The 24,465-nt window shown below is 41.2% G+C and overlaps 1 protein-coding gene across 1 annotated transcript; it reads right to left on the minus strand.

The window, feature by feature from the left end:
- Nucleotides 1-584: 584 nt before the first annotated feature.
- Nucleotides 585-24,199, minus strand: LOC148836625 (alkaline phosphatase-like). The gene is made up of 11 exons (XM_088914423.1): nucleotides 23,023-24,199; nucleotides 22,138-22,254; nucleotides 21,386-21,501; nucleotides 16,895-17,069; nucleotides 15,170-15,342; nucleotides 12,597-12,737; nucleotides 11,849-11,918; nucleotides 10,330-10,464; nucleotides 9,201-9,392; nucleotides 3,638-3,754; nucleotides 585-1,248 (listed from the first exon to the last, which is right to left on the minus strand). The coding sequence occupies exons 1-11, from the start codon at nucleotides 23,099-23,101 to the stop codon at nucleotides 953-955; spliced, it is 1,611 nt and encodes a 536-aa protein (XP_088770549.1). The 5' UTR covers nucleotides 23,102-24,199; the 3' UTR covers nucleotides 585-952.
- Between the last annotated feature and the right edge of the window lie 266 nt (nucleotides 24,200-24,465).

The raw sequence follows: 24,465 nt of genomic DNA on the forward strand, positions 1-24,465 counted from the left end.
CTGCCTCTTTGACGTCAGAGATGCTGTACCAGAGCAATTGATGTGTCCACTCACTGTTTGTTTGTTATGCACTTCTGTCCGTTTGGTGATCAGGGTGTCCAGTGAATCTTGTCTCAGTCAGAAGATGAACCTGGCAACAGGAATTAGCTAGACAATGGACAATGAGCTGTCACACTCACTATGGACTGCTGTACATCCTAGAGATCATGATGAAGATATACAGGCAAGTCAACTTGTACAAGACCAAAGTGGAATTTAACCAGGACACTGTCACTAATATTACTCCTGTTGCATGTGTTGTCATGGGATCCTTAAGTACCAAGTAGTCAGTTCCTTTCAGGGGGGCTCAACCAGAGGACAGCACCCCGTACAACACCGATATGTATATGTCCAAGAAGAGCAACACCTAGTGGTCACCCAACACGACTTCAAGCAGCAGCCTTGTTTTCCTTGCAAGTCAGCACAATCACAATTACATACTCCAGCTCTAACTCCAGCTTTGTTGTCCATTTAAAAATATATATTTTCTTATTAATAGTACTAAAATGACTGTCATGAAAAACAGAAGTTTTAAAATTCAAGTAGAACTGTTTTCCGCAACTTTAATACAGAAATCACAACGAAGGCTCATCATCAGTTATAGATACATTAACACTCACTGACCTTTACTACTTGGAATGCCCTGGTGAATTGAATAGACTCTCTCAGTGGTAGACAATGTGTGGTTGCCTTGAGGAGCATGAGACAGACTTCTACTATCTCTCCCTGGCCAGAACAATGCCCAGTTCTCACTTCCTTCAAAATGAGAAGGGATTGGGGCTGCAAATATTTCAAAACTATTTGGAATGAGTGCACAGTCAGAACGTCTAGCATTAACATTTTACAACCTTTGTCGAAAGACAACAGGGCTAAGATTTTAGCTCTGTGGGTCTAACCACTGAGGAAGCCCCGGTCAGTGCAGAAGGGCCGTGGCCAGGATCCCCACAGTCAGCTGAGCGATGAGATGCGAGGGCAGGTGGGGAGCGGTGTTCATCACGTCTTGCTCAGTGGTGGAGGAGGGGGAAAGACAATGACCCAGGTTCTCTCCAAGGCAGGCCGCGTATGCCAGAGCATGAGGAATATAGTTCTGTTCCTGGACACCATGGAAGAGATGGGCCATGGGGCCGCGGGCGAACACAGCCACATCTTCCCCCCCATGCGTCTCTGTGTCCATGGGCACAGCCGACTGCTGCACATAAGTGTTGGAGGCTGCAAGACGGAGGAAACACACATCCGTTAGCCAACACTCTGGGTTCAGTCTGCTGTCATTTGTAAAAGACGGAATCACAGGAAACTCCCATGTTGAGACCATGACAGCTTGTCCATGGTTGGCATTTTCTTTACTGACTACAAAACAACAGCATCAAGGCCATGAAAGGACCTGAATAAGCAGGATTTTATAGGCTGCTTTCAAAATTGAAGGCTTAGCAAACCCTGTAGAAGCACTGAATGAAATTCATAGATTTCAATAAAATTAAAAACTGAGCAACCATCTGTCAGACAATGCTGAATATCATGATCGGGTAGCTAAAACAAACTATAAATGCAAAATCAGAATTATTGAATTTGAAGAGGCTCCTTCTTACTATGGTGTTTAATTCCACCTTTTTTGGAATGTGGAGTCGCGATAAAATGTTAGTATACTTAAAAGTGTAGAATTTGAATCAAGACAATGTCAGTACCGTACAAATCACTAGTAAGATTTAAAACTGTGTATGTTTTGGTCACCTGCTACAAAAAAAAGATATTGCTACTCTGGAATCACTTCTGGGCTGAAAAGATTGTCCTGCAGTGACAGGGTAAACTAACTACTAAACCTTTTTGGTATCGAACAGGAAAGATTATGAGGGCATTCAAAATTGCTCAAAGGCATTGACAAAGTATACCCAGTGGACTTATTCGGAATGAACAGTGAAACACACACCTCAGGATACAAGAGGAAACTACTTGGAAGTACTTTTAAAAGTGAGACCAGGAGGCACTTCTTCATGCGCAGGGTTGTGGTAATATGAAACAAGCTTCTCAGCTATGTTGTTGAAACTGATATCCGATTTGTTTCTCAAGAAACAGCTAGATGAGGTCCTTGGATCATTTAGCTACTAAATACCAATACATGGGCAGGTACAGTAGGCACAACTGTCGCTTCTCGTTTGTGACTTTCTTACGTTCTTATACATGAATGCTACGTGGCTAGCTCTTGCTGAGGTACAATGTCTATTTGACTAAGCCATTCACAAAATACTCAGGTGATGCATTCTCAACAGCAGATGTAAAGCAACTTTGAAATATAAGCAGATATAAATACAGGAGGAGATTAATGGTTCCAGAATTTGTAGTTTCAATTTTTGAAAACTGTTCTACTGTCACATTGCTTTGCAAGAACAAAGCAACATTAATTTATCTTGTTCTCTGCGTATGTGTTGAAATCGTTCCCATTTACTATACAGTAGGTCCAGCTTACAGTATATCTTTAATAAAGACACTAGCATGACACTGCATACAGCAAATAAAATTGTAGCGATGAGCCAAAAGTTACATTTACTCTCAGCACAGTCAGCTTTACATACACAATTTATAGTTTACCTGGAAGTAGATGGAGGGATTGTTTGCTTAATGTGTACAACCAGAATATCGTGCAGACTAAAGCCTCTGTTTATCTTTGGAGTCTGGGGATACAGTCCAATAAAAACCTTTAATTTAATTGAATCCCTGTAAATGCACATGTGTGTCAGTGTGCAATCTTCTCTCCCACAAAGAGACTTTATTTTGCTTGCTTGTAGCTGCAAAATCATACTTTAACATGCAACACTCTGACACAGGAACATGAGACGAAACAGTACCAGAGTGCAAATGGAAACTGGGGGATTGTTTGTCTAGAATGGTGACATTAGAGAAAAAAAACATTTCAACAGATTAAAGAAAGCTAATGAAAATATTTTATCGTTATTTGGTACTGTCTTGTTTATTAACAAAATGAGTATGCAGCGGTGGGCATGGTGGCACAATGGTTAACATAGCGCCTCACAGCATTGGGTCTGAGGTACTATCTGCACGGAGTTTGTATGTTCTACCTGTATTTGTCTGTGTTTTTACTGAGAGTGCTCCAGTTTACTCCCACAGTCGAAAATATACTGGTAGGTCAACTGGCTTCTGGGAAAATTGGTCCTGGTGTGAGTGTGTCTGTGTTTGCCCTGCAATAGACTGGTGTTCCATCCAGGGTGTATCCTGCCTTGTGCCCATTGTTTGCCAGGATAGGCTCTGGCACCCCCATGACCCTGAATTGAAAGAAGCAGTTAGAAAATGGATGGATGAGCATGCAGGTAAGACTCCCATTGCAGAACAGTTTGAACAAAATTCAGGTTTTCCCAGTTGCAAGCTGCTGGTGTTGATTAAAGCAATGTTGTGACAGTTAATTTAACCCCAATAGCTCCACATATATCTGATGAACAAAAGAAATAATATTGAAATATCCAGCCCAAGTAGAGGGCTTATGTAAGAGTCAGCAGCCCATGAAATCTGAAACAGACCAACCTGCTATGCAGTGGGAATCTGATGAGTTTTCTAACAGATATAAAAATGAGTTAGAATTTCCTCTTACTTGTGTCTACTCCTCTGATATCTGGCCGCTTGTTGTTCACAATTTTATGTCCTGGGCCATTCCCATACATCAGTGTTGTAAAGGGTAAGGAATCCTTCCCAAATAGTGGGGACTTTCCTATTGGGAACAAATACAGAGTTATCCAAACAATAAAGAAAGTCTATAAACATACAGTATATATTCTTACACTCAGTCGCATAAACACACATCAGACATCTTCGGATAACATACTAGTAGGCTTTCTGTTCATCAAAGATCATATCTAGCAGATAAACCACAGGCCCACTTTTTAACACTGCTGGTGTTAAAGAAAGTTCAACTACAACATCTTCCAAGCACTGTTTTATAAAAAACAAACCTTCTCAGGCTCCTTTCTTGTGCCAGTAAGTGAACTGGTACCTCATGACTCTTGGGTTCGATTCTGTCCTGGGCTACCTTCTTTCCCCCCAAAGACATGCTATCAAAGCTAATTGGTGACTCTGATTTGTTGTTAATAAGCTGTAGTCCTGCTTTGCACCCTATACTTCTGGGAAAAAAGAAAAAAGTGGCTTTCCGATAAAGGGTGATGAAGCATGGTGATCCACCCCAATTTTCCAGTACACTTCACCCCTCTCCCAGCTAATCTTGTTTGAAACTCTCAATGGGATCATGAAGGAGGCCACGTGCTCCAGTGGTAACAAATCAGAACCTACCATCCCTCAGATGACACAGGGAATCTCCTCAGTTCTGCTGAATCAAAAAAAGCAGTAATGGCTACCTAGTGATTTTGTCACCTCAGCTACAGTAAATTCAGTTATTCCAGGTAACTGTTAGATGAAAAGAAGGGACTGACTTCTTGTATTAATGGCAATTTATCTAACCATTAATTGTTACCTTATAGTTCTCCATGAATCTCTTTGTTCCTGTTTGTCCTATCTACAGTATACAGTAAATCATTATTCATACTGTTGACATATTGACTGAAGTAATATATGTTTTGATAGTTTTCCCTTCTAAGGGGATTAACTGAGGCTATTCTGAAGAGCAAGATGGAAATGTTCATAAGTGACATCTGTACACAAGCACATGTACACAAGGACAAGCAAACCTGAACTCATAGTGCAGCAAGCAATTGGAGATGGACAGTTTACTTTCTAGTTCCTGTAAGTCACTATATAAAAAGTGCCTAATGTTTGATACGTAGTATCACATCTTTACACATCTCTGGGACATAAGCTGTCTCTTCTCCATTTCTAGAACTGTACAGTATATTAGTGCTTACAAGTGAGAATACAATGACAATATCGTTTAACTATTTATTTCCATCACAACTACACTGAAAAAAAGAAACAACAGAAAGTGCTAAGAAGACTTTGGAGTGAAACATTGAGTAATCCAAAAAGAGTCTTTTAGAAGCAACCACGAGACTAGAATGTTAAAATAAAATATAGTAGGTTATTGGAGATAAATCACTCTCAGGCAAAATGTGTTTTTTTGAAAATAATTAATAATTCAGGATAACATGATTAAGTGATCCCTGTTTAGATCTGAATTAATCATGAGGCTCATTAATGAGGTAAATAGTCACTGCAGATAAATATAGAACAGGGTGGTTTTCCTCTAATTGTTCTGGTGGTAATTGCAGAGAGATAAATGTCAGGGCTGTTTGAAAGCTTAAAAATAAACCTCCACAGAAGTAGCCGGTTGAGCTCTAATTAGCTCTTCAATGTCGCAGCTCAAAGAGAATATTTGAAAGCGATCGCAAACTCATAAAAAACACAGGCTATAGAGTCAGCCCATTTTAAAATGAACTGTTTTTGTCTATGAGATAATACAGCTGTGACTCAATACCGTGTGCAAACTGCAGCAGACAAACAGATATCTGATATCACATGGTCCTTGTGTGTCATACAGGGCCTGACCTGGCAGCCACAGAGAAGGCTGATAATTATATCATGTGCTGATTTACCAATCCTTGTTTTTATTATGGGCAGGGTCATTAATTAAGCCATAAAGAGGTCAAAGCTCAGTAATTAAGTAAACCCCTAGCTCTCCATGACCAAGAGTGAGGATTGCTGACTCAAAGAGTCCTATAAACCCTGTTGGACTGGCCCTGAAGCATCCAAGTTTAATAACTCTCCCTCTTCCTTCTTAGGTGTAATATTAAAATACATTCTTAAAGCTTAGCAACTAACATGCATAGACTGAGACTATTCCACAAATCACATGTGTCATTGAAAGACCTGCTGAGATTACATGTCTGATTTCATGTCCTATCTTTGGAGCACTGATGATATACTGTTGTTTTCAAACACTTTTTAAGGTTTGAGCATTAGGGTTTTATACAAGGAAGGATGCACTGCAAAAAGAATTGCATGAGTTCAGGGCTGCTGTGTTATAGGAAGTTGCTACTCATTATCCCACAGCATTTAAGCATGGCAGACAACCCCATACCTGGTTGACCATTGGACACAGCAGCCTCGGTTGTGAAGTGATGGTTTCTATTCAGCCAACCAGTTTTGGCATTTTTCAGAGCCTGGTCCTTGAGGACTGGTATGGCTAAAGGTTTTCATTCCAGCTCAGCTCTTAATGACCCAAATCATCTCGAGATTAAATGACTTATCTGTGACTTAAATTTGATTGACTTAAACTCAGCAGCCATATCACCCTGCAACTCACAACTCACAACTGGCAACCCACTGAAGCTAAGCAGGTGTGAGCCTGGTCAGTACCTGGATGGGAGACCTCCTGGGAAAAACTAAGGTTGCTGTTAGAAGAGGTGTTAGTGGGGCCAGCAGGGGGTGCTTACCCTACGGTCCATGTGGGTCCTAATGCCCCAGTATAGTGACGGGGACACTATACTATAAACAGGCGCTGTCCTTCGGATGAGATGTAAAACCGAAGTCCTGACTCTCTGTGGTCATTAAAAATCCCAGGGCGTTTCTCAAAAAGACCAGGGATGTAACCCAGGCGTCCTGGCCAAATTTCCCGTTGGCTCTTACAAATCATGGCTTCCTAATAACCCCCATCTATGAACTGGCTTCTATACTCTGCTCTCCTCCCCACTAATAGCTGGTGTGTGGTGAGCGTTCTGGCACACTATGGCTGCCGTTGCATCATCCAGGTGGATGCTGCACATTGGTGGTGGTGGAGGGGAGTCCCCATTACCTGTAAAGCGCTTTGAGTGGAGTGTCCAGAAAAGCGCTATATAAGTGTAAGCAATTATTATTATTATTAAATCATTCCTGACATTTTGGTTTGTCAAATCTTTCTGTCGGATGAGTTCTCAAAAACCATAGCCACTAGAGATTCATGCCATGAAAATAGCTGTTGCAGTCCTTTGATTCTGACATACAGTAAAAGTTCAGAATCCACTTAATTACTAGTGATGATAAGACATAAGCACAGCACTTAGATGAAGAGCCAGTGTGCTGGAAGCATCCAGCATTTTAAAATTCTACACCATTGCCATTCCTGGCAAGGTTATGGACCGCATGATCTGGGGTACAAAGAGTAGTGCTCCTAATTCATTACATGTCACCCAAAGTATGACAAATGGCAAAGTAGTCATTTGTCATCATTCTGGTCACTTGCTAGTGGTAGTGTGATAATGACAGGGAAAATTAAACAGTTTTCCGCTACTGTGCAACCAACCAGTTCACAAACTGGGTAGATCCAGTTTAAGTCAGAAGGCTTATCATTAGTAAGGATATGAATAGCTGAACTGTCCTCTCTATTGTCCAGACATAGCCCTGAGTAGTTAAAGAAGAAGTCAGAAGCTTTCTGTTATTAGGAGTGCATTGAAGAAATATATGCTTACACTGAGCAACAATGTCAAGAAACTGATATAATGTTTCTGTATATTTTAGTTACAAAACCTTTTAAATAACATTTCATCTATCTTATGATATGCTGTGTAACCAAATGAGATACAGTAGCTGGGCTGAATGGCCTCCTCACATTCGGGACCTTTTGTATGTTCTTATGTTACTTGTTTGATTTTTCATAAACCATTAACCAGGTGGATGTGTACCCATGGAGCCCTTACTGAGCTCAGCATAAGTGATCCGAATCTAGCTTCTGGGGATGCATGTTAGTGATTAGGTAACTAAGGCAAATTCCGGTGAAACAGCAGGTTTTCCATGGCCTGTCTGGTGTGATTGTGAAATCCACTCGAATGCAGCAGGGATTTAAAGCACGAGTTACCCCAGACACCACACAGATAGATTATGCAGACAGACATTACACAATGTTCAGGATGTGCATTATTCTTAAAATGAATGGGCTTTACACCTGGAGATTTTTTATTCTGCTGTGCATGCACAAATTGATCAGACCCCCTGGCTCCCACTGTGAAGATAAAGGGCAAAGTAATTCGATCTAAATGATTAAGAAAGGAGATGGGTCTTTCCCTAGAGCTGAAAATTAGGTGCTGGAAGATTTTCATTCACCTGATTACTTGTGTGGCCTTGAGGCATGTTCAGCCTGTATCTCTGCTGCACACAGAAAAGAAATATACAATGAAATGCCAAGAGACATGCAGCAGAGAAAAGCCAAATTCAGGAATGTCTTGTGAAGTCGAGCAGGAAGTCTTTTCAAAGACCTTTTCTGCACTACATAGCTCCCCCAGAGAATTGGACCTCATCCCGTACTCATCTCCTGTCATTTGTTTGATACTTGCACAGTTGGGCAGTATGTGATGCACAATCATCTGCAGGAAGTGCAGTTCTTGTCTTGCATTACTATGTTCGTTGCCACAAAATCACCCTTGAAAGTGAATGTTGTTTCTCCTACTTGATATTGGAAATGCACAATGAATTTTTTTATGTTTTCAGGCAGGAGAGGATTGAGAATAACAATGATTGTACTTTCATTAGAAACACAGCTGGGAAATATGGTATGCAATGTTTCCTAATTCCAGTTCCAGGGTCCTAAATCAGATGCACAGCATCTACTGTAAATCTCTGACATGCCCCTATTTGTCTTAAAATCTGTTGTTTATTTTTCATTTAAGTTCAGAATATCCTTGCAGCTCTTAGGACCTGGGTTCAATTCTGGCCTGAATTGCACTCCAAGTGGAGTCTGCACAGTCCTCCCACATTCCCAAAAACATGCCGTATAGATTAGATTGGTCTCTACAAATTGCCTTGTGTGGAAGTGTGTGAGCCCTGTTCCAGACTGGTATCTCATCTATGTGTATTCTGCCTTGCACTCCCTGTCTACTGAATTAGGATCCCGTTCACCATTACCCTCTACTGGATTAAGTGGTTATTGGAAACTGATGAACGGATGATGGTCTTCATTGTGAGTGAATGTTTTACTGTATGTCTGGAGCAAAGAAAAAATGGATTTCAAAACCTTTTTTAATTGGCTTAATTAGGTAGCCTGATAGGTTTGATCCTATTTAAAAGGAAGGAGCTTCACTATCCTGCTAAGAAAGATGCACAGTGAGTTGGTGAAAAAGTGTGGGGTTTGGTGCTTGCATTGGAGCACCAGATAACAAACTCATTTACCTTGACCACTGGACTGCCTATCTCACTTAGCTAAAGAACTCCCTGTGTATGACCAGAGTGAATTGGCCTACCAAGGATGGGGTTCCCTCTGAAGGGATATCCATTGAAGCTGAAGGCATGGGAATGGTCCGCAGTGACAAGGGTCAGGGTGTCATTCTCATTGGTTATCTCCAGCGCACGTGCCACTGCTCTGTCCAGTGCGACAGCCTCATGCAGTGCCATGGACGCCCTGCTGGCATGGTGCCCCTGGTCAATACGCCCACCTGAGGAGGGACACAGGAAAAGTGCACATGTTTGTTGAGTGAAGAAGACACCTCCCACCAATCACAACACTCGTGTCACCCTATGACACTCACTGGCCCAGCAGTCCCCTGGGCCAGGGCAGGTTTCTTATTGACAATTTAGGTTTCTGATTCTGGGAGGTCCCCTGCTTCTTAAAGAATTAAAAATTCCATTTTATGTTGTGTCCAAAATAATTGCACGTTATGAAATTTCATCATGTACTACCACTGCAAAAAAATAAATACATACAGTAAAAAGAATAGTAACAGTTAAAAATACTTAGAAGCTGTAGTGGATATCAGAAATCTGGGCTCTTTTAGATCACAAGGCCTGGGATTAGAGAAATCTTGTTGCTCTTCTAGCAAAAATGACTAAAAACCGTACAGCAAGTGTGATGTCCTACTTGAAACCAATCTCACTTTCCAATCACAATTCGCAAGAGGTGCTCAGCGGTCAAAACAGGCATACCTATGACCAAGCACAACACAGAAAAAATGCAGACATATTGGAAGACCATTTCCATCTATCATCCAGTTCATCCAATAAGGAATTGCAGTGTACAATATACTGTATACAGCAGCTAACATTGATGCCTTGTGGTGAAACTGAAAGAAAGTGATGCACCCAGTGACTGAAGAAAGCAAACTTCACATCTCCAGGACAATCACATTCTCAGACTTGTTGGTCATATCATCCATCAACCGCCTTTTAATTAGTGAAATTGCTTTCATTGGATTGCACAGTTGGGATAACCTGACAGCTAACAAACAGAAAAGCTTGTGCTTGCTACCAAGCTACCATATATAAAACGTCTGCTTTTAATTTCTGCATAAAAGCATGATGTGAATGATTTAAAGTTAGTCCCCTGCATTTTCAATGGGACGAGCACGGCCAGTGGGGATCCACAAGGACTATCACCTTCCACCAGCAGGAAGAAGCCCTTGGGGTTTTTCTGCAGGATCTGGATAGCCTTCTCAGTGGTCTCGATGACCGATGGGTCCTTAACAGGGTCTCTCTCCAGCTCAAACCTCAGGTCCCCAGGTTCAAAAAGAGCTGCAGGGATGAAGAGTGTAGACAAGCATAAGTGACACAGAACTACAGGCAATGCACTGAGAATTTAGTGGGGGGAATTGTGTCGGTGTGCGCAGGCTGCTAAGGAACAAGTGAAGGTCAAGTGCACACTGAAAAAGTGAAACATGAAGAAACATGTTTCAGTTGTTGAGCCTTCTTCGGGCCTTCTTCTTCAGCTCAATATCCAAAATGTTATTTTTTAAAAAACTTTTCAGTATGGAATTGACCTTCACTTGTTCCTTTGTAGTATAATATTTGTGCCTTGCCTTACACATACATCTCTCCAACCAATAGATTTGGAATAAATTACAAAAAAAACCCCAAAAGACTGCAGTTCACCGTTGATCTTATAGGGCGCAGGGCTGCCAGTGTCATCACTGAATGCTGCAGTCCACAGCACATTTCCCAGACAGTGAATTCTGGTTTTCCAGTTCCTCTCCAAAATGTACGTAAGTCAAATAACAGACCTTTGTATTCATGCTGTAGCAGCATTTTCTCTCAGTAGAGCCTTGATCAGTTGAGAATTTGTTCAGTCATGTATTTAAGGAGTTATCTGACTATGCTCAATCTGTGAGGTGCATCCACCCCTTTTGCATGCAACTGGCTTTCACACAGAAGACCGTCCAAAGTAGTTGCTGAACTCCTGGGCAATGCTTTTTAGAACAGAAATAGAATTTGTTTCACTTTTCACTTCAATGACATGTTATAATTCCTACCCTTCCTCGTCTGGGTCCCAACTCTGGTATGTCTCAAGGTGTACATTGCAAAGTCAAGTTTGGCGAGACATAAAATTTCCTTAAAGTTAAAGGTGGACAAACATATAATGTGGTAAAGAGTGCAGTTCAATGCTGAAAAACAGAGGTCTGGTCCAGACTGGCAGGAATTGGCTGCGGAAGGTACAGATTGGCATGACATACCAGTAGTCTACCACACATGCCCTTTATGGAGTGCAAGCCCTGTGGTACTAACCATTACAGGTACAGTATAAGGAAGCTTGTACCAATACATTTGGCAATATATCAATTTGCTCACAAACACTGGTACCACATGTTTTAAATTAATGCACTGGAACATCTACTATTTTCTGGAACAAGTTCAATAGTCTTACAAGAGAAATTGCTGTCAACTAAATGCAGTTTAATAAGCCATATTTGTGTATGTAATGAACTGTGTTATCACTAAATCTTATTCAGCTTTCTATGCTCTATATGTCTATCCAGAGCAAATTTACTTAAAATTAAGTATAAAAAATGGTTACTCTTTCATATGACTGAGAAATTCTCAGATCTATTAGACATGTTTGAGTAAGAATTAACAAAGACCGAGGGCTTCATTGCTAGGACTCAGTACAGGGGTCCTGACTTACCCATCAGGTAGTCTGTGGTGTTAGAGTCAATAGCATCAAAGTCTTTCTTGTTCCAAACGTAGTGAGCAACCTGTCCAAACAGACACCAGTTTAGAGGTCAGAGCATTGACCAAGATGTCTTGTTTCAGCTGATGTTTGGTTGGGAAGCTACTTGCAATCTGAGGACATGATGGAGCCAATGTGATCAAGTACTGCATGAGAGCCAGTTCTTGATACCTGGGGGAACAAACTTATGTTCAATAAGCACTATTTAACCTCAAGCAGAGAAACAACATTAAGATCCATATCATGTAATACATCCATTCAACCATCCAACTATTTTCTAACCGCTTCTTCCAAAACTGGGTTGCAACTTCCCCTGCAAGCAATGAGCACAAGTAAGAGTACACATGGGACAGGACACTGGTCAATCACAGGGCACACCAGACATAAACACAGATACACTCACTCACGTCAGGGCCAATTTTCCCAGAAGCCAACCATACCTACCAGTATGTCTTTGGACTGTGGGAGGAAATGAGAGCACCCGGAGGAAACACACACCAAAACAGGGAGAACATACAAACTGCACACTGATAGCACACTAGGGATTGAACCCAGGGAACCCCTAGAGCTTTGAGGCAGCAATGCTAACCACTGTGCTATTCTGCCGCTCACATATGACAGAATTAAAGGATAATTTGACAAAGGGGAAGTGAAATAACAGGAGCTGTGTTGACGGGAGATTCTCATGCGTCCTGCCTCTTACTTTTCCAGCTTTGCTCTTCTGCCATTCAGCAATCAGGTCCCGCCCGTCTGCACGTTTCCCCGCTGCTGCCAGGTCATAAGGATATTCGGGGTCCTTGGTGCCGCGGGGGGTCATGTACTTCCGGCCTCCTCCGATGATCACCTGCAGTGCAAGAACAACATAAGGAACAGCACTGACCACAGGAGGACGCCCAGTCCAGGCACTGCAAATATCCCTACTGCCGTACTGCTTTGAATCATTTACCCTTTAACAAGACGCAGCCTTTTGTACCAACAGTGCGGGAAAGCAAGTTTGGTGTTTTGAAACACTTGACCTCTCTCTCCTAGCAATAAGCCTGCGGGAAATGTTAGATCTGTCAGCCACTTTTTCACTCTTCATTAATTGCCTCCTGAGTATAAAATGACTGAAAATGTCACAGAACGTGTGTGGAAGGAAATATGTTCTTGGGAGTTACTGTAGGTGCACAATTTAAAATGGTCATTGGTTTGCCAGGTTTATTCAAAATGCTACAAGGCCATGGTTCAGAAATGAGAGAGGAAACACTCCCTGTGACGGGGGCTGGCAGGAATTTTGTGAAATGGAACCAGCAGGGTTTTCAGTCAACCACCATTGATGGACTAATGTGTGCAACCAGCTGACAGGAGGAAAAACCTACATACAAAAACTGACAATAAAATTAGACATCAAGATTTAAAAAATAGATAGCATCATGATTCAGTACTGTCTGGTAGCACTAATGGAGTTACGCATCAACTTGTTTAACAACCTCTTGGATCCTGTGAAGTGTGATGTCCCAGATCTGTGTCACGTGTGACGATAGCAGAGACAGAAACAACAAAAGCTTTTGCAGAGGTACCTTTAAGGAAATTTTTCCACAGTAATGGCAATGTAAGCCCTGGATATTCCAAAATGATGTTACAAATTCCCTGTATGGCAAGGACCACTGAAAATTTTCTGTGTCACCGACACACAGTGTCAATGGATCTGTACCCAATCATGCAGCTGTGGGATGAGTAGAGCAGATGTGTACTTCAATACTAACATCAGTAGTCTATTTCCAGATTGAATGAAAGAATATTCCCTATGGTCCATTCAAAGCACCACTGCCAGTTCTCTGTATGCCATTTGCTATGTGATCTAAACTGCACATCACTGTTGAACATCCATCCATTTTCTAACTGCCTCTTGCAGTTCAGGGTCATGGGGGAGCTGGAACCTATCCCGGCAAGCAATGGACACAAGGCAGGGTACACCCCAGAAGGGGTTCCAGTCCATTGCAAGGAAGACACAGATATGAACACAGTTTTTCCAGAAGCCAACTAGCTTACTAGTCTTCCAACTGTGGGATGAAATCAGAGCACACACAGGAATTCCACATGTACACTGGGAGAACACACAAACTCCACACAGATAGCACCCCAGGTCTGAAATTGACCCCAGGTCCCCAGTGCTGCAAGGCCGCAATGCTAACCTCTGTGCCACTATGCCATCCTACTTTTGAACATCCTTGCAAGAAATCTTTTTATAATTTCTGATGAGGTCACAACCAAAATGCAATCTAACTTTATTGAAAATTATTATCATATTATTTCTTTTAATTTAAGGTGAAGTTTCAGTATATATTTAATTCATGCAATGGTTCATAAGAAATAGATGACAAAAGGGTTTTTTGAATATGTAGGTCAAGACACCATCTTGGTTGAAACAGAACCACAATTTTTGGCACTAACTGTTATCTGTCCCAGTTTAGTTGCCTGGTAATAAGTTAAAAGGCCCTCAGATTTTTATACATAAGCAACCTCTAAAGTAAAAAAAACTACTTACGATTGCTAATTAGAAGTAGTGATTTATTTAAAAATAGCTAATCTAATTAGGTTTTCTAAATAAAAATGTAGACCGACCAGTAAACACTTATTATTTGAAATCCCATTCTCCCTTTAGTTGAAGTTCATGTTTATTATTTTCCCCAAAAGGGAGAAAGGCAGTTATGCAATGATTGCAAATTTTTTTCTCCCTATGAGAAATTGTTCTATCTATAAAAAGAAATGTAACAGGAATCACTTCAGATCATCATCATACCAACAGGTGGTGGTGTAGAAGAAAACACTTAACATAGGTCTAAGAGGAAATGTTGAGACTAGCTTGTCATTTGGACCTGTAAACAGTCCATCACAAGACACACTCACACTCTCTACACTCTACACTCTACACTCTACACTCTACACTCTACACTCTACACTCACACCAGGGGTAATTTTCCCAGAAGCCAAAGTCTTTGGACTGTGGGAGGAATCCAGAACACCCAGAGGAAACCCATGTGAACACAGGGAGAACACACAGTGCAAACTCCACACAGGCAGCACCTCCGGTCCAGCATTGACTCCAGGGCCCCTGCAACGTGAGGCAGCAATACTAACTGCTGCGCCACTGTGCCACCCACTTAGGGCATCCTGTCTCTAAAAACAAGAAGCCTGGCAGCTAGCTCTTTCTGGAATAAGATCTAAGCAAAGGAGACCACTTGATTTATATGTAGTCCTATGTAGTCCTAGGGGATGATGTACATAAACACTCACATCAATGTCAATGTTGTTGATCAGCTGGTGGGCAATATCCCTGCAGCCCCCTTCCTTGGCACTGGCTGGCATGTCTGAGTCTGCGTACCACTTGCGGCTGGCACTATGCGCGTAGGCCGCAGCTGGGGTGGCATGTTGAACCCGCGTCGTTGTCACGATCCCTACCGACTTGCCTGCCGGGGGAGGAACAGAGGGTTTTGACAGAACAGACAGAAACATGACGTGGAGTTTTAAAACATAAGTTTGGGAGGAGTCCAGACCTAAACCTACTATACCTATGTATCAATATCACACTGCTTGCTTTCACAATGTACATTTTTGAAACCTCCTCCGTTTCACCCTGTTTTTACCCTTTGGAGCAGTTCATCTCACCCCACCCTAATCTGTTTGACTGAACTGCTGAATTTTCCTTTTCTTAGAAAAAGCATTAGGGGTTAGAAGCAAAACACTAATATCACAGGTATTCATTTTATTCCGGTACTCAAGCCACTCCACTGTTTACGAGTAAAATAAAGAACAGCTTTTAGGATTTTACTCCTAATCCATAAAGCTTCAAACAGCCTTGCTGCACTGTGTCTGTGGAATTTTCTGGAACACAAAAAAAACCTGTTTGTGTCACATGCTTAGCGGATGCTACATAAATTCAAGTAACTAACTATTGGACTAAGATAGTTTAAGAACTAAGAACTCTACAAAGACTGAAATGTGATATAAACCATGGGTGCTGATGATATCTTGTTGTATGAAGATTCTTCATAATAATGGACGGTTGAAAAGATGATCTTATCCCTCTTTCTCATGACGTGGCTGAATTTCGATCCATGCTGTAAATGTACAGGGCAGTATTGCTCCTGCTGGTCACTGTGTTGTCCCCTCCTGTCTTCCCATTGCAGAAAGACCAGATATCTAGAAACTGCACCATCTTTGACCACCTTCCAGTGCAACCTTACGGCCCATCTGTTCAGACTGCTCCAATGATTGAGCCCTGTGATTTAATGCCCTTCTATTGCATCACTTTCATTTCACCTTTAAAATACATACGTTCAAAGTCCACAATTCATAACACTAAAGCAGTCATTTCTTTATCTTGTTCTGTTATCCTTGATGTATTAGGTGCAATTGTTACAGTATATTAATATGCTAAATCTCTGTCCATACAACCTCACCACATGTATTTTAGAGCTTTTAAGTATTTACACATTGTTGATTGTTTTGTGGCCTTATATAATGGTGTGGGTTAGGAAAATTAATTAATACATTACTTATTGCCTGTATGTTATTCTTCCATTAAGTAACAAACTTAGGAAAAAAATGCAAAACACAGAAAAGGTCTACACAGAGACTCAGACTTTAGCAAAACTCGGGAACCCTGGTGTATCTTCATTGAACTATTCATTTAGAATCTAAGCAGTTGGGAATGTAAAGGTACGACTTCATATACACTGCAAAACGATTTACAAAAGTAGCTTTCTTAATAATAAGCCCTCATATGAAAACACGTGGTGAGATTGTTCAGTTTTTCCACAAAACCGGAATAAGCATCTTCATCAAACAAGCATCTGCATCAGACCCTGCACAATGCTCAAGTCCAACATGCCTTAAGTATGTGTGCCTTAGCTGCTCATTCTCTTGTGACAGGACCTCTAGAGTCCTGCAGATCTTCTCTGAAAGTTGGAGCAGGATGAGATTGTGGGATGGCAGGGATGGTGGCTTGGTTCTCAGTACCTGCATCTTTGGCCCATCTGAGGATGGAGGTGACCTCATTTCCCTTCTGTGAACGACACACCCCATTGCGGCCAGCAGCGCTCAGTCCCACAGTGTTCAGGTTAGACTTCACCCCGCACAGGTAGGCTGTGGCTGTACTGGCGCTGTCTGGGATCTGGAAGTCCACGCTGTAGGTCTGCAAGAAAGTGAGAGGACTTCAGTTACGTTAGCTGTTGCAGCCAGAGCCAAAATCGGCAATTGAGAAATTCATATTGAGGAGACGCTTTGAGAGGTATGTCTGTGTACATTAGCAAACTGCTATTTAAATTAAGCATCTTCTTTTAATAAGATTAGATTATAATCTGGCTGTTATCACAATTTTCCACTGCTTTGACTAAATATGCAAGTAGGGAGCTGTTTTAATAAATTGGGAATCCAAACAAATGATGGATACATCCAAATTATATTGCTTCAGTTGAAGATTAAATTAGAATAAAAGCAAGGGCAGGACAGTGGTTAGCTTTGCCATCTCACAGACCTGGGGTACGATCTGCGTGGAGTTTCTATGTTTACCCCATATTTCTGATTCCTCTGTGTGCTCTGGTGTGTTCCCACAATCCAAAGACATACTGATGGGTTAATTGGCTTCTGGGAAAACTGTCCCTGGTGTGAATGTGTGTTTCTATTTTTGTGTGTCAGTCCTGCAACGGATTGGTGTCCTGCCCAGGGTGTACCCTGCCTTGTTTCCATTGGTTGCCAAGAGCGGCTCCGGCTCCCCTATGACCCTGTATTGGATGAAGTGGTTAAAAAAAGGATGGATGGATAAAATCCTCCTTAATAATTACATTGCTGTGCACTTATGTCTTTACGTAGGTACATACCACTGCTGACGTAAGTGCTTCACCCTGTTAATTTGGGCTGTACAGAAGATTAGGTGGTCTGGTGGTTAAGGTCAAGGGTTCATTATCAGTCCATTCCCAGTTTAGGCATTAGTATTGGCACTAACTCCCTATGTCACACTTTAAAACTTGTGGCATTTTTTTATGTTCTGTCTTTCAGATGAGATGTACAGTATACCTGAGAGGCCTATTTTGCTGTCTCTGCAGATGCTGTTAATTCCATAGATTACCCCTAGGCTATGTATGTCCTATAAGTCCAACAAAAAAACTTAAAGTGAATATGTTTTATGTTTTATTATCATGCAGATCATTTTACCTGTGTAAAGGCTGACCTTCAAGAAAACAACACAGATGAAGTGTCTGCATGAGCATTTGTTAGTGGCACCACAAGTGCGTTCATTTATTCATCCCCTGACATTTTGTGATGGCTCCTTGCCATTCCTGAGGAGGAAAAAAACAGCCCTGTTGTCACTGCAACATCTTCCCACAGTCTCCATTAGCTCTCTTTCATCTCCTGCGTGGAGGGCACTCTGGGGAGACTGGAGAGTGAGTGGAGGATAAAGACCCTTTTAGATATGCTCAGAACATCGGCGACACTGCTGAACAAGGGATATTATGAAGTACTCTGCCAGCCTTATGTTTGATCTGCTGTTCTATTTACAGACTCCACTAACCCTTCAGGGTCGCTCTCTCACTCCACCTGGTAACAAAGTGCCTGATTGTACAACAAAAGAAGCAGCTCAGCTTAAGGACCATTACTGTCTCTGCTATAAATCCATGAATGGAGTGCAACATCAATCCGTGATTCTCTGCTGTAAATAACACAGAAGGTTTTGTTGTGAAATCAGATATCTTACAAGGAACACTTTTCAGAGTTATAGTGTCTTTAAAGAGCACACAGTCAATATTAATATTCACATTTTCATAAATCACATCAACCACTGTGGGCTCCTAAGTTGCTCGGCCAGTAGAGGTGTTTGCCAAGATGCAGTGTAACACTATGATTCACACACCACAGTTTCAGGCTCGGGCCAAGTCACTAGCAGACTGTGACTATGATTCCCCAAGAGAAGGCACAAATCGGGGGTGTACTACAAAAGATAATTGAAGATGCCAAATTGGATAAGTTTATAACAATCAATACTTTTCTACTCTAAAAAAATCATTTTTTTAAACCTGGTCTGTATTCCTGGTTTGTAGTCATGATTATCTGTGCTGCACTGATGATCTCTAATATGGGCAAAGGAGCCCTGCATGACAGTTAACTCTGACATAACATGAATTCAAAGTCTGTTTAGATTATTATTAACCTTCAGATACCCATGGTAGACTGATATCCACAGACTAGAGGGTGTGGTATCTGAATTCCACCATACACATGAAGGTGAGGCTGTTGTAAAAGTGAAGAAATACAAGTTAAAGCTGCTGGTCATGTGATTAGTTTGCGTTGACTGTCCCTGTGGCTCTGTTCTGCTCTTGTGGTTCATTACTCTTGATTAGCTCCCAGAATTTACATGGTGTTCTCCCAGTAACAATTACATCAGTCAGCAGAAATCAAGAAGAATCAATGCCAGGCAGGAAAACAACTTCTCACACGTTCTCATAATTTTCTTGTCTGTCTCTGGACTTGTGTGACTTCATACAATACACAGATATCGACTTCTCTGCAGTAATATGTCACAGAATTCTGGATTGTTTTTTTCTTGTGTCTCATTCACACATATTATAAAACAAAAACATTTTATTTTTTTCCCCAATATGCACATGTGCAATGAAAATGCAGTGCTTTATATTCAAAACCAGAAGGTCAGCAGACACACCCTCAATTTGCTGTAAAAAATAACTAACGAGACCTAATTGCATCTTTGTGCTATTGGCAATGTTTTTTTTCCAATTGTTTTTTCCTAGGAAAAACTTTGCTCAAGAAATACCAACCCCACCACCAACAGGACCATTACCAGAACTATTTGTTAACAGCAGTGGCACCAGCACAATATGAGGAAGCAATGACAAATGAACAGAATGATCGCAGAATGCAGCCTGTACGAAAATCATTTGTCCGTCCTTGCTGAATGACAAAACTGCCATCTTTTGAGGACTCAGGCAGCTCTTGAAGTGGCAACAAAAAGACTGTTGTAGTAGATAATGTGTGGATGACTGTGGCTGTGCCCTTGATTGACCTGGTGGAAGGCAAGCTGTTGACCTTTCCAAACCAATCATTGGGGTGGTGGATGTGCAACCGCTTGGTATCACATTTAACCCAAGAACATCCATGATGACAACCTAAGATCACACCATACAGAGGCTGTCTTCCTTTCCATTGGAAAAGTCATGTCTTCAATGACTCTGAAATTTCCATACACATAACTGTTAGGTCCATGTCAGTTTTGCTCCACAGGAATATTAGTCTATTTGCACAAGACATACAAGGACCAAACAGAAATTGGGATTCATAAGACTTGTCCTCTGGTTGCGTTCAGCAAAACAGCTGGATAAAATATTAGATTCACTTAGCTACTAAACTACCCAGTGGGCAAGACAGGCCAAATGGCCTCCTGTCCTTTGTAGATGTTCTTATGTTTTGCATACTCCTTTCCTTACAAAAGTGCCCAGAGATGCATGTGTGTCACAGGAAACTAAAGGCAGTAAAACATGATGATATAAATGATGGTAAAGCAGAGTATACCTGGGCAAAACATGATATAAAGTCTGGTTAAACTAAGCAAAATATAGGCTACAGCCATGGGAAATTTGCAAGAATGTAATTTATTTTAGTAAAATTTCATCAGGGCTGGCTCAAGCTGATGTCTGTATTATAAATATATTATATGCAGAGGGTCATTAAAATTTTAACAAAAGATTGTTGCATTTTTAATGCCTCTCAGTATATTTCTATAGACTGTATACAGTCTAAGCAGAATCACTCTTTAAAAGCAAAGTGTTGTAAGTAAAGGATTACATTCCAAAAATCAATAAACAGTAGAACTAGTATCAAACAAATGTCTGAAAGGAAAATAAAGTGTGCCTGTGCTGTACACAATGTTTCAATGATCAAAAACGTGTTACAGGATGTTGCGGAAAAAAGCTCATCTTCACCTGTGTAGAAACAAATGTTGGCAGTGCATTCAGATTACTGTAGTAGTACAGATGAATTAGCATTCTGTAACAGAAAGCTGATTGTCAAACAATCATACAATATCTACTAAGTTTAATAAACAGGATACTATCATTGTTGGAGACCTCAACTGTGCATAAGACCCATGTTTCCAAAACCAGGCTCTGTGGTTATGCAAATGCCATAAATTTATAAGACCATAAATATAGAAGTAATAAAGATAAACATAATAGCTTCCCTGAAGCTTTTGTCAGAGAGATGAATGCATCAATATCATGAATTAACCCTGAAGAGGCTGGCTGTGGCAGATGAGTTTTCAGATAATATTAAAAACAGTTGTGTTTGATCGGCAATCCTGTCAATGTATCCTGTAGACAGTGTTAGTACACATTGCCTTATATGCACTCTTTATAGGAATGCTTATCAGGAAGTTGTCTTGGATATTAAGTTTGTCTAGACAGGTATGCAGTGTGGGCTGAGTGCTCAGGAGCTCCTCACCTTGGCCAGACCCACATATGGGAAAGTGTCCATGGTCATCACTGTCTCTTCCCCACTCCTGTTCTGTAGCTGTCCCTTCAGAATCCGGGCTGCTGTTAGGGTGGTGATGCCCATTCCTGTTGGCACAGCAGAGGGACACAGTGAGCAACAAGACCTAAAGCATGGTGTGAAGAGCATTTCTTAAAATGTTGTTTTTCTGTAGGACCTCCTAACATTCCAACTCCTGAATAATGCTTAAAATTAAATAAATTATAGGATTACTAAAATAACACACTTAGAAACTCAATATATCAGCTGAGAGTGATGCCAAAGATAATCCATTAAGATAGGAAACTGACCACTGCACAGCAGTGTTAATTTGACGCAAGATTAGTTTTAGATTGGATTGAAATGTTTTATTGTTGTTTTTTTAAATCCCCCTGGGCAGTCTGACTAAAGTAATTGCAATATGCAACATAATTTGTTTTGCAACATCTACAGTATTTCCTTATTTCTGACACTCTCAAATAGTAACACAATAATATCAGAACAGGACAACTTTCACAATTTCTTTGATCCATGCTGTGTTTACTGCACTGTCAGAATGTAATCCAATTTTCCAAAATTACATTAAAGTAAAAACTTTAAACTTTTACAACAGAAAAAAACTATTGCAGATTTTCCTGTGAGTGCTTCTGAAGAGGAGGAGATTTGGAATGTTGTTTTCCTCAGGAAGTACAGTATGTGGAAGTCTCTCTGTGAAGGCCACTCACCATCTCCGAGGAAGAGAAGGATGTTTTTGGCCACGTTGGTGTTGTGACGAAGGCTGAGGGCAGCTTGGAGTGACTCCTGAGCCTGACGTCTCCAGAAGGCAGGATCTTCCTCATCAGCTGTGCACCATGATTGCCCAGGATATGAAGAAACACACAACTGGACTGAGCAATACAGTATCTCGCTCACTAACTGACCAAAACACATGCTAAATCACTCATGAAAAAGTATACCTTGGAAATTTACCATCATATTTTAACCCTATCATAGTTGTCTTAGAATCAAATAGGAGTTTGAAAATTGGCAGGCAGCAGTGTGGAGATGTAGCTGTGGTTCTGGAGACATAACTAGAAGGTTGTGGGATCAACTCTTGGGCAGAAAACTGCTGCTGTACCCTAAAACAAGGCACTTCATTCAAATTGATCCAGTAAAACACCCAAATGTGGAAGTGGCTAACAATGTAAGTTGCTTTGGATAAATCAGCTAAATTAATATTAAGATCAATTGTCAAACAGAATGCCTCAATTAGCTTGTGTTCTATTTTCAAACAATTTACATGATGAATTGTCTTAAACAGTAGTGTCCCTAGTTTTTCAGCATTGATGGCTTAAAGACATTCTGTGCTGGGCTGATGCTCTCCAGGGGACAGACACTTCACTACCACACAGTGGAAAATACCCACACTCTTTAGAAGAGCAAAAAACAAACAAATTATTAAAGTTCTGTATTATAAAATGTTTGCTTTCCTTTTCCCAGATAATCAACTCCTTTACAGAAGTGTCCTTTAAATGCCGTATTGAAGATGATTGAATATGAACAGCCTTCATCAGCCTAGAAAAGAAGGCTGCTGTGCTGTGCAGGTGCGGGACGGGTGCTGGATTGCCTACCTGGAGCAGCAGCCCCTGTCGCAGACAGGGCCCTCAGCAGACACAGGCACAGGGCACAGAAGAAGCTGTAGGACTCCATGCTCTCAGCGAGGACAGTCCTACTGGCTTCCTGGTTGGAGAGTACATATATACCTCTTTGACATTATCACCCAGGCTATTTATCAGGGCACAATCATGGAGCCATAAACACAGTGTACAGTACAGCAGATAGCAACAGGCAGGAGGAGGCAAAGCTCTGTCAGAACACTTTCACCTGGACTTTCCACTGCACTAACTCTTTATCGGACTCTTCCGAAACACACTTTTTAAAACAAGAACAATAGCAGGAACTTTTCCACACTGACGCAATACTTGGGGCAGATGAATACAGAGCCGGGCACAAAGACACTGCAGTACGACGATGCACAGCCAAGCAACAAAACACACACACACAAATTCTCTTGTCGGCTTGGTCTTTACATCCTGCTGGACTTGACACATGCTCAGGCAAAAGGCTGGGATTCAGCAGAAGCACATAAGTGTTGTGGGAGTAACTGGACAGTTTCACTATTTTTCACAGAAGATGTTTCTTGTTAATATTAGATTACATGTTACAGAAGCATAATCTTCTCAGTCAGCCTATGCAGACACAAGATAAGGGATGCAAATTTCCTTTCTAAATTATTAACTGTGCTGCTTTTTACTAATACAGCACGACTCCTTGATATAAACCAAAACTAATTAATATAATCATTGATCAATAATGAATAACGTGAATGAAGAACAGAAATCAGAAGGCTGAAGTTGAAATCATAAATCGTGTAGCTGAAACATTGAGCCTGTGTTGAAACAAAAACTAAAAGCTAGACCAGCTGGTTTCTGTGTGCGTTAGAGGCAGTGACTACAAAAAGATCATTCTGAATAATTATGAAAACATCACCAAGATACACAAAACACTCCAAACTCAAACTCTAAACCCAGTTAAATTGAGGCTGCCTTTTTAAAGGTTGAAAGTTGCTCCTTGGTAGCCTAATCAGTGATTTTCCAGCCACTGAAAACCAGACATGCACCTTTATTCTCCTTCCTCTCCATTAGCTAATTAACAGCCCCAGGTGACCACAAATCAATGATCAAACATACAATCTTGAGGAGGTGTCAAAATGTAGTCAGAGATAAAAGAAGTCTTTTTGCCATGTCTGAGGTCTGCAGTTAAATAGCAATGAGCCTTCTGCAGATGATGATGTCACCCCCTAGGAACCCACTTAAAGCTGAATTTTTCTGAGGCAGGATGTCAGGCCTTTTGGTATAGGGGAATTTTCTGCTTTCAGGGAATCAATGCTATGTGGCTCTGAAATCTGGGTGCCTTTGAGCAGCTGTGATCAAATCCCAGTGAGGGCTAAGAGCTGCACACTGATGTCACATTGGCACCATGCCGTGGACAACAGGAAGTGAAACCAATCAGTC

This window comes from Atractosteus spatula, chromosome 4 (assembly GCF_055471065.1).
Source record: "Atractosteus spatula isolate fAtrSpa1 chromosome 4, fAtrSpa1.hap1, whole genome shotgun sequence".
Lineage (NCBI taxonomy): Eukaryota > Metazoa > Chordata > Actinopteri > Semionotiformes > Lepisosteidae > Atractosteus > Atractosteus spatula.

Bases quoted from the DNA above. Each gene is read 5' to 3' on its own strand.
- LOC148836625 (XM_088914423.1), bottom strand. From the start codon at position 23,101: ATGGAGTCCTACAGCTTCTTCTGTGCCCTGTGCCTGTGTCTGCTGAGG. The intron at 21,502-22,137 runs GTGAGTGGCCTT...CTGTGCCAACAG, and splicing joins CCTTCTCTTCCTCGGAGATG to GAATGGGCATCACCACCCTA. The intron at 10,465-11,848 runs GTAAGTCAGGAC...TCATCCCTGCAG, and splicing joins CACCACAGACTACCTGATGG to CTCTTTTTGAACCTGGGGAC.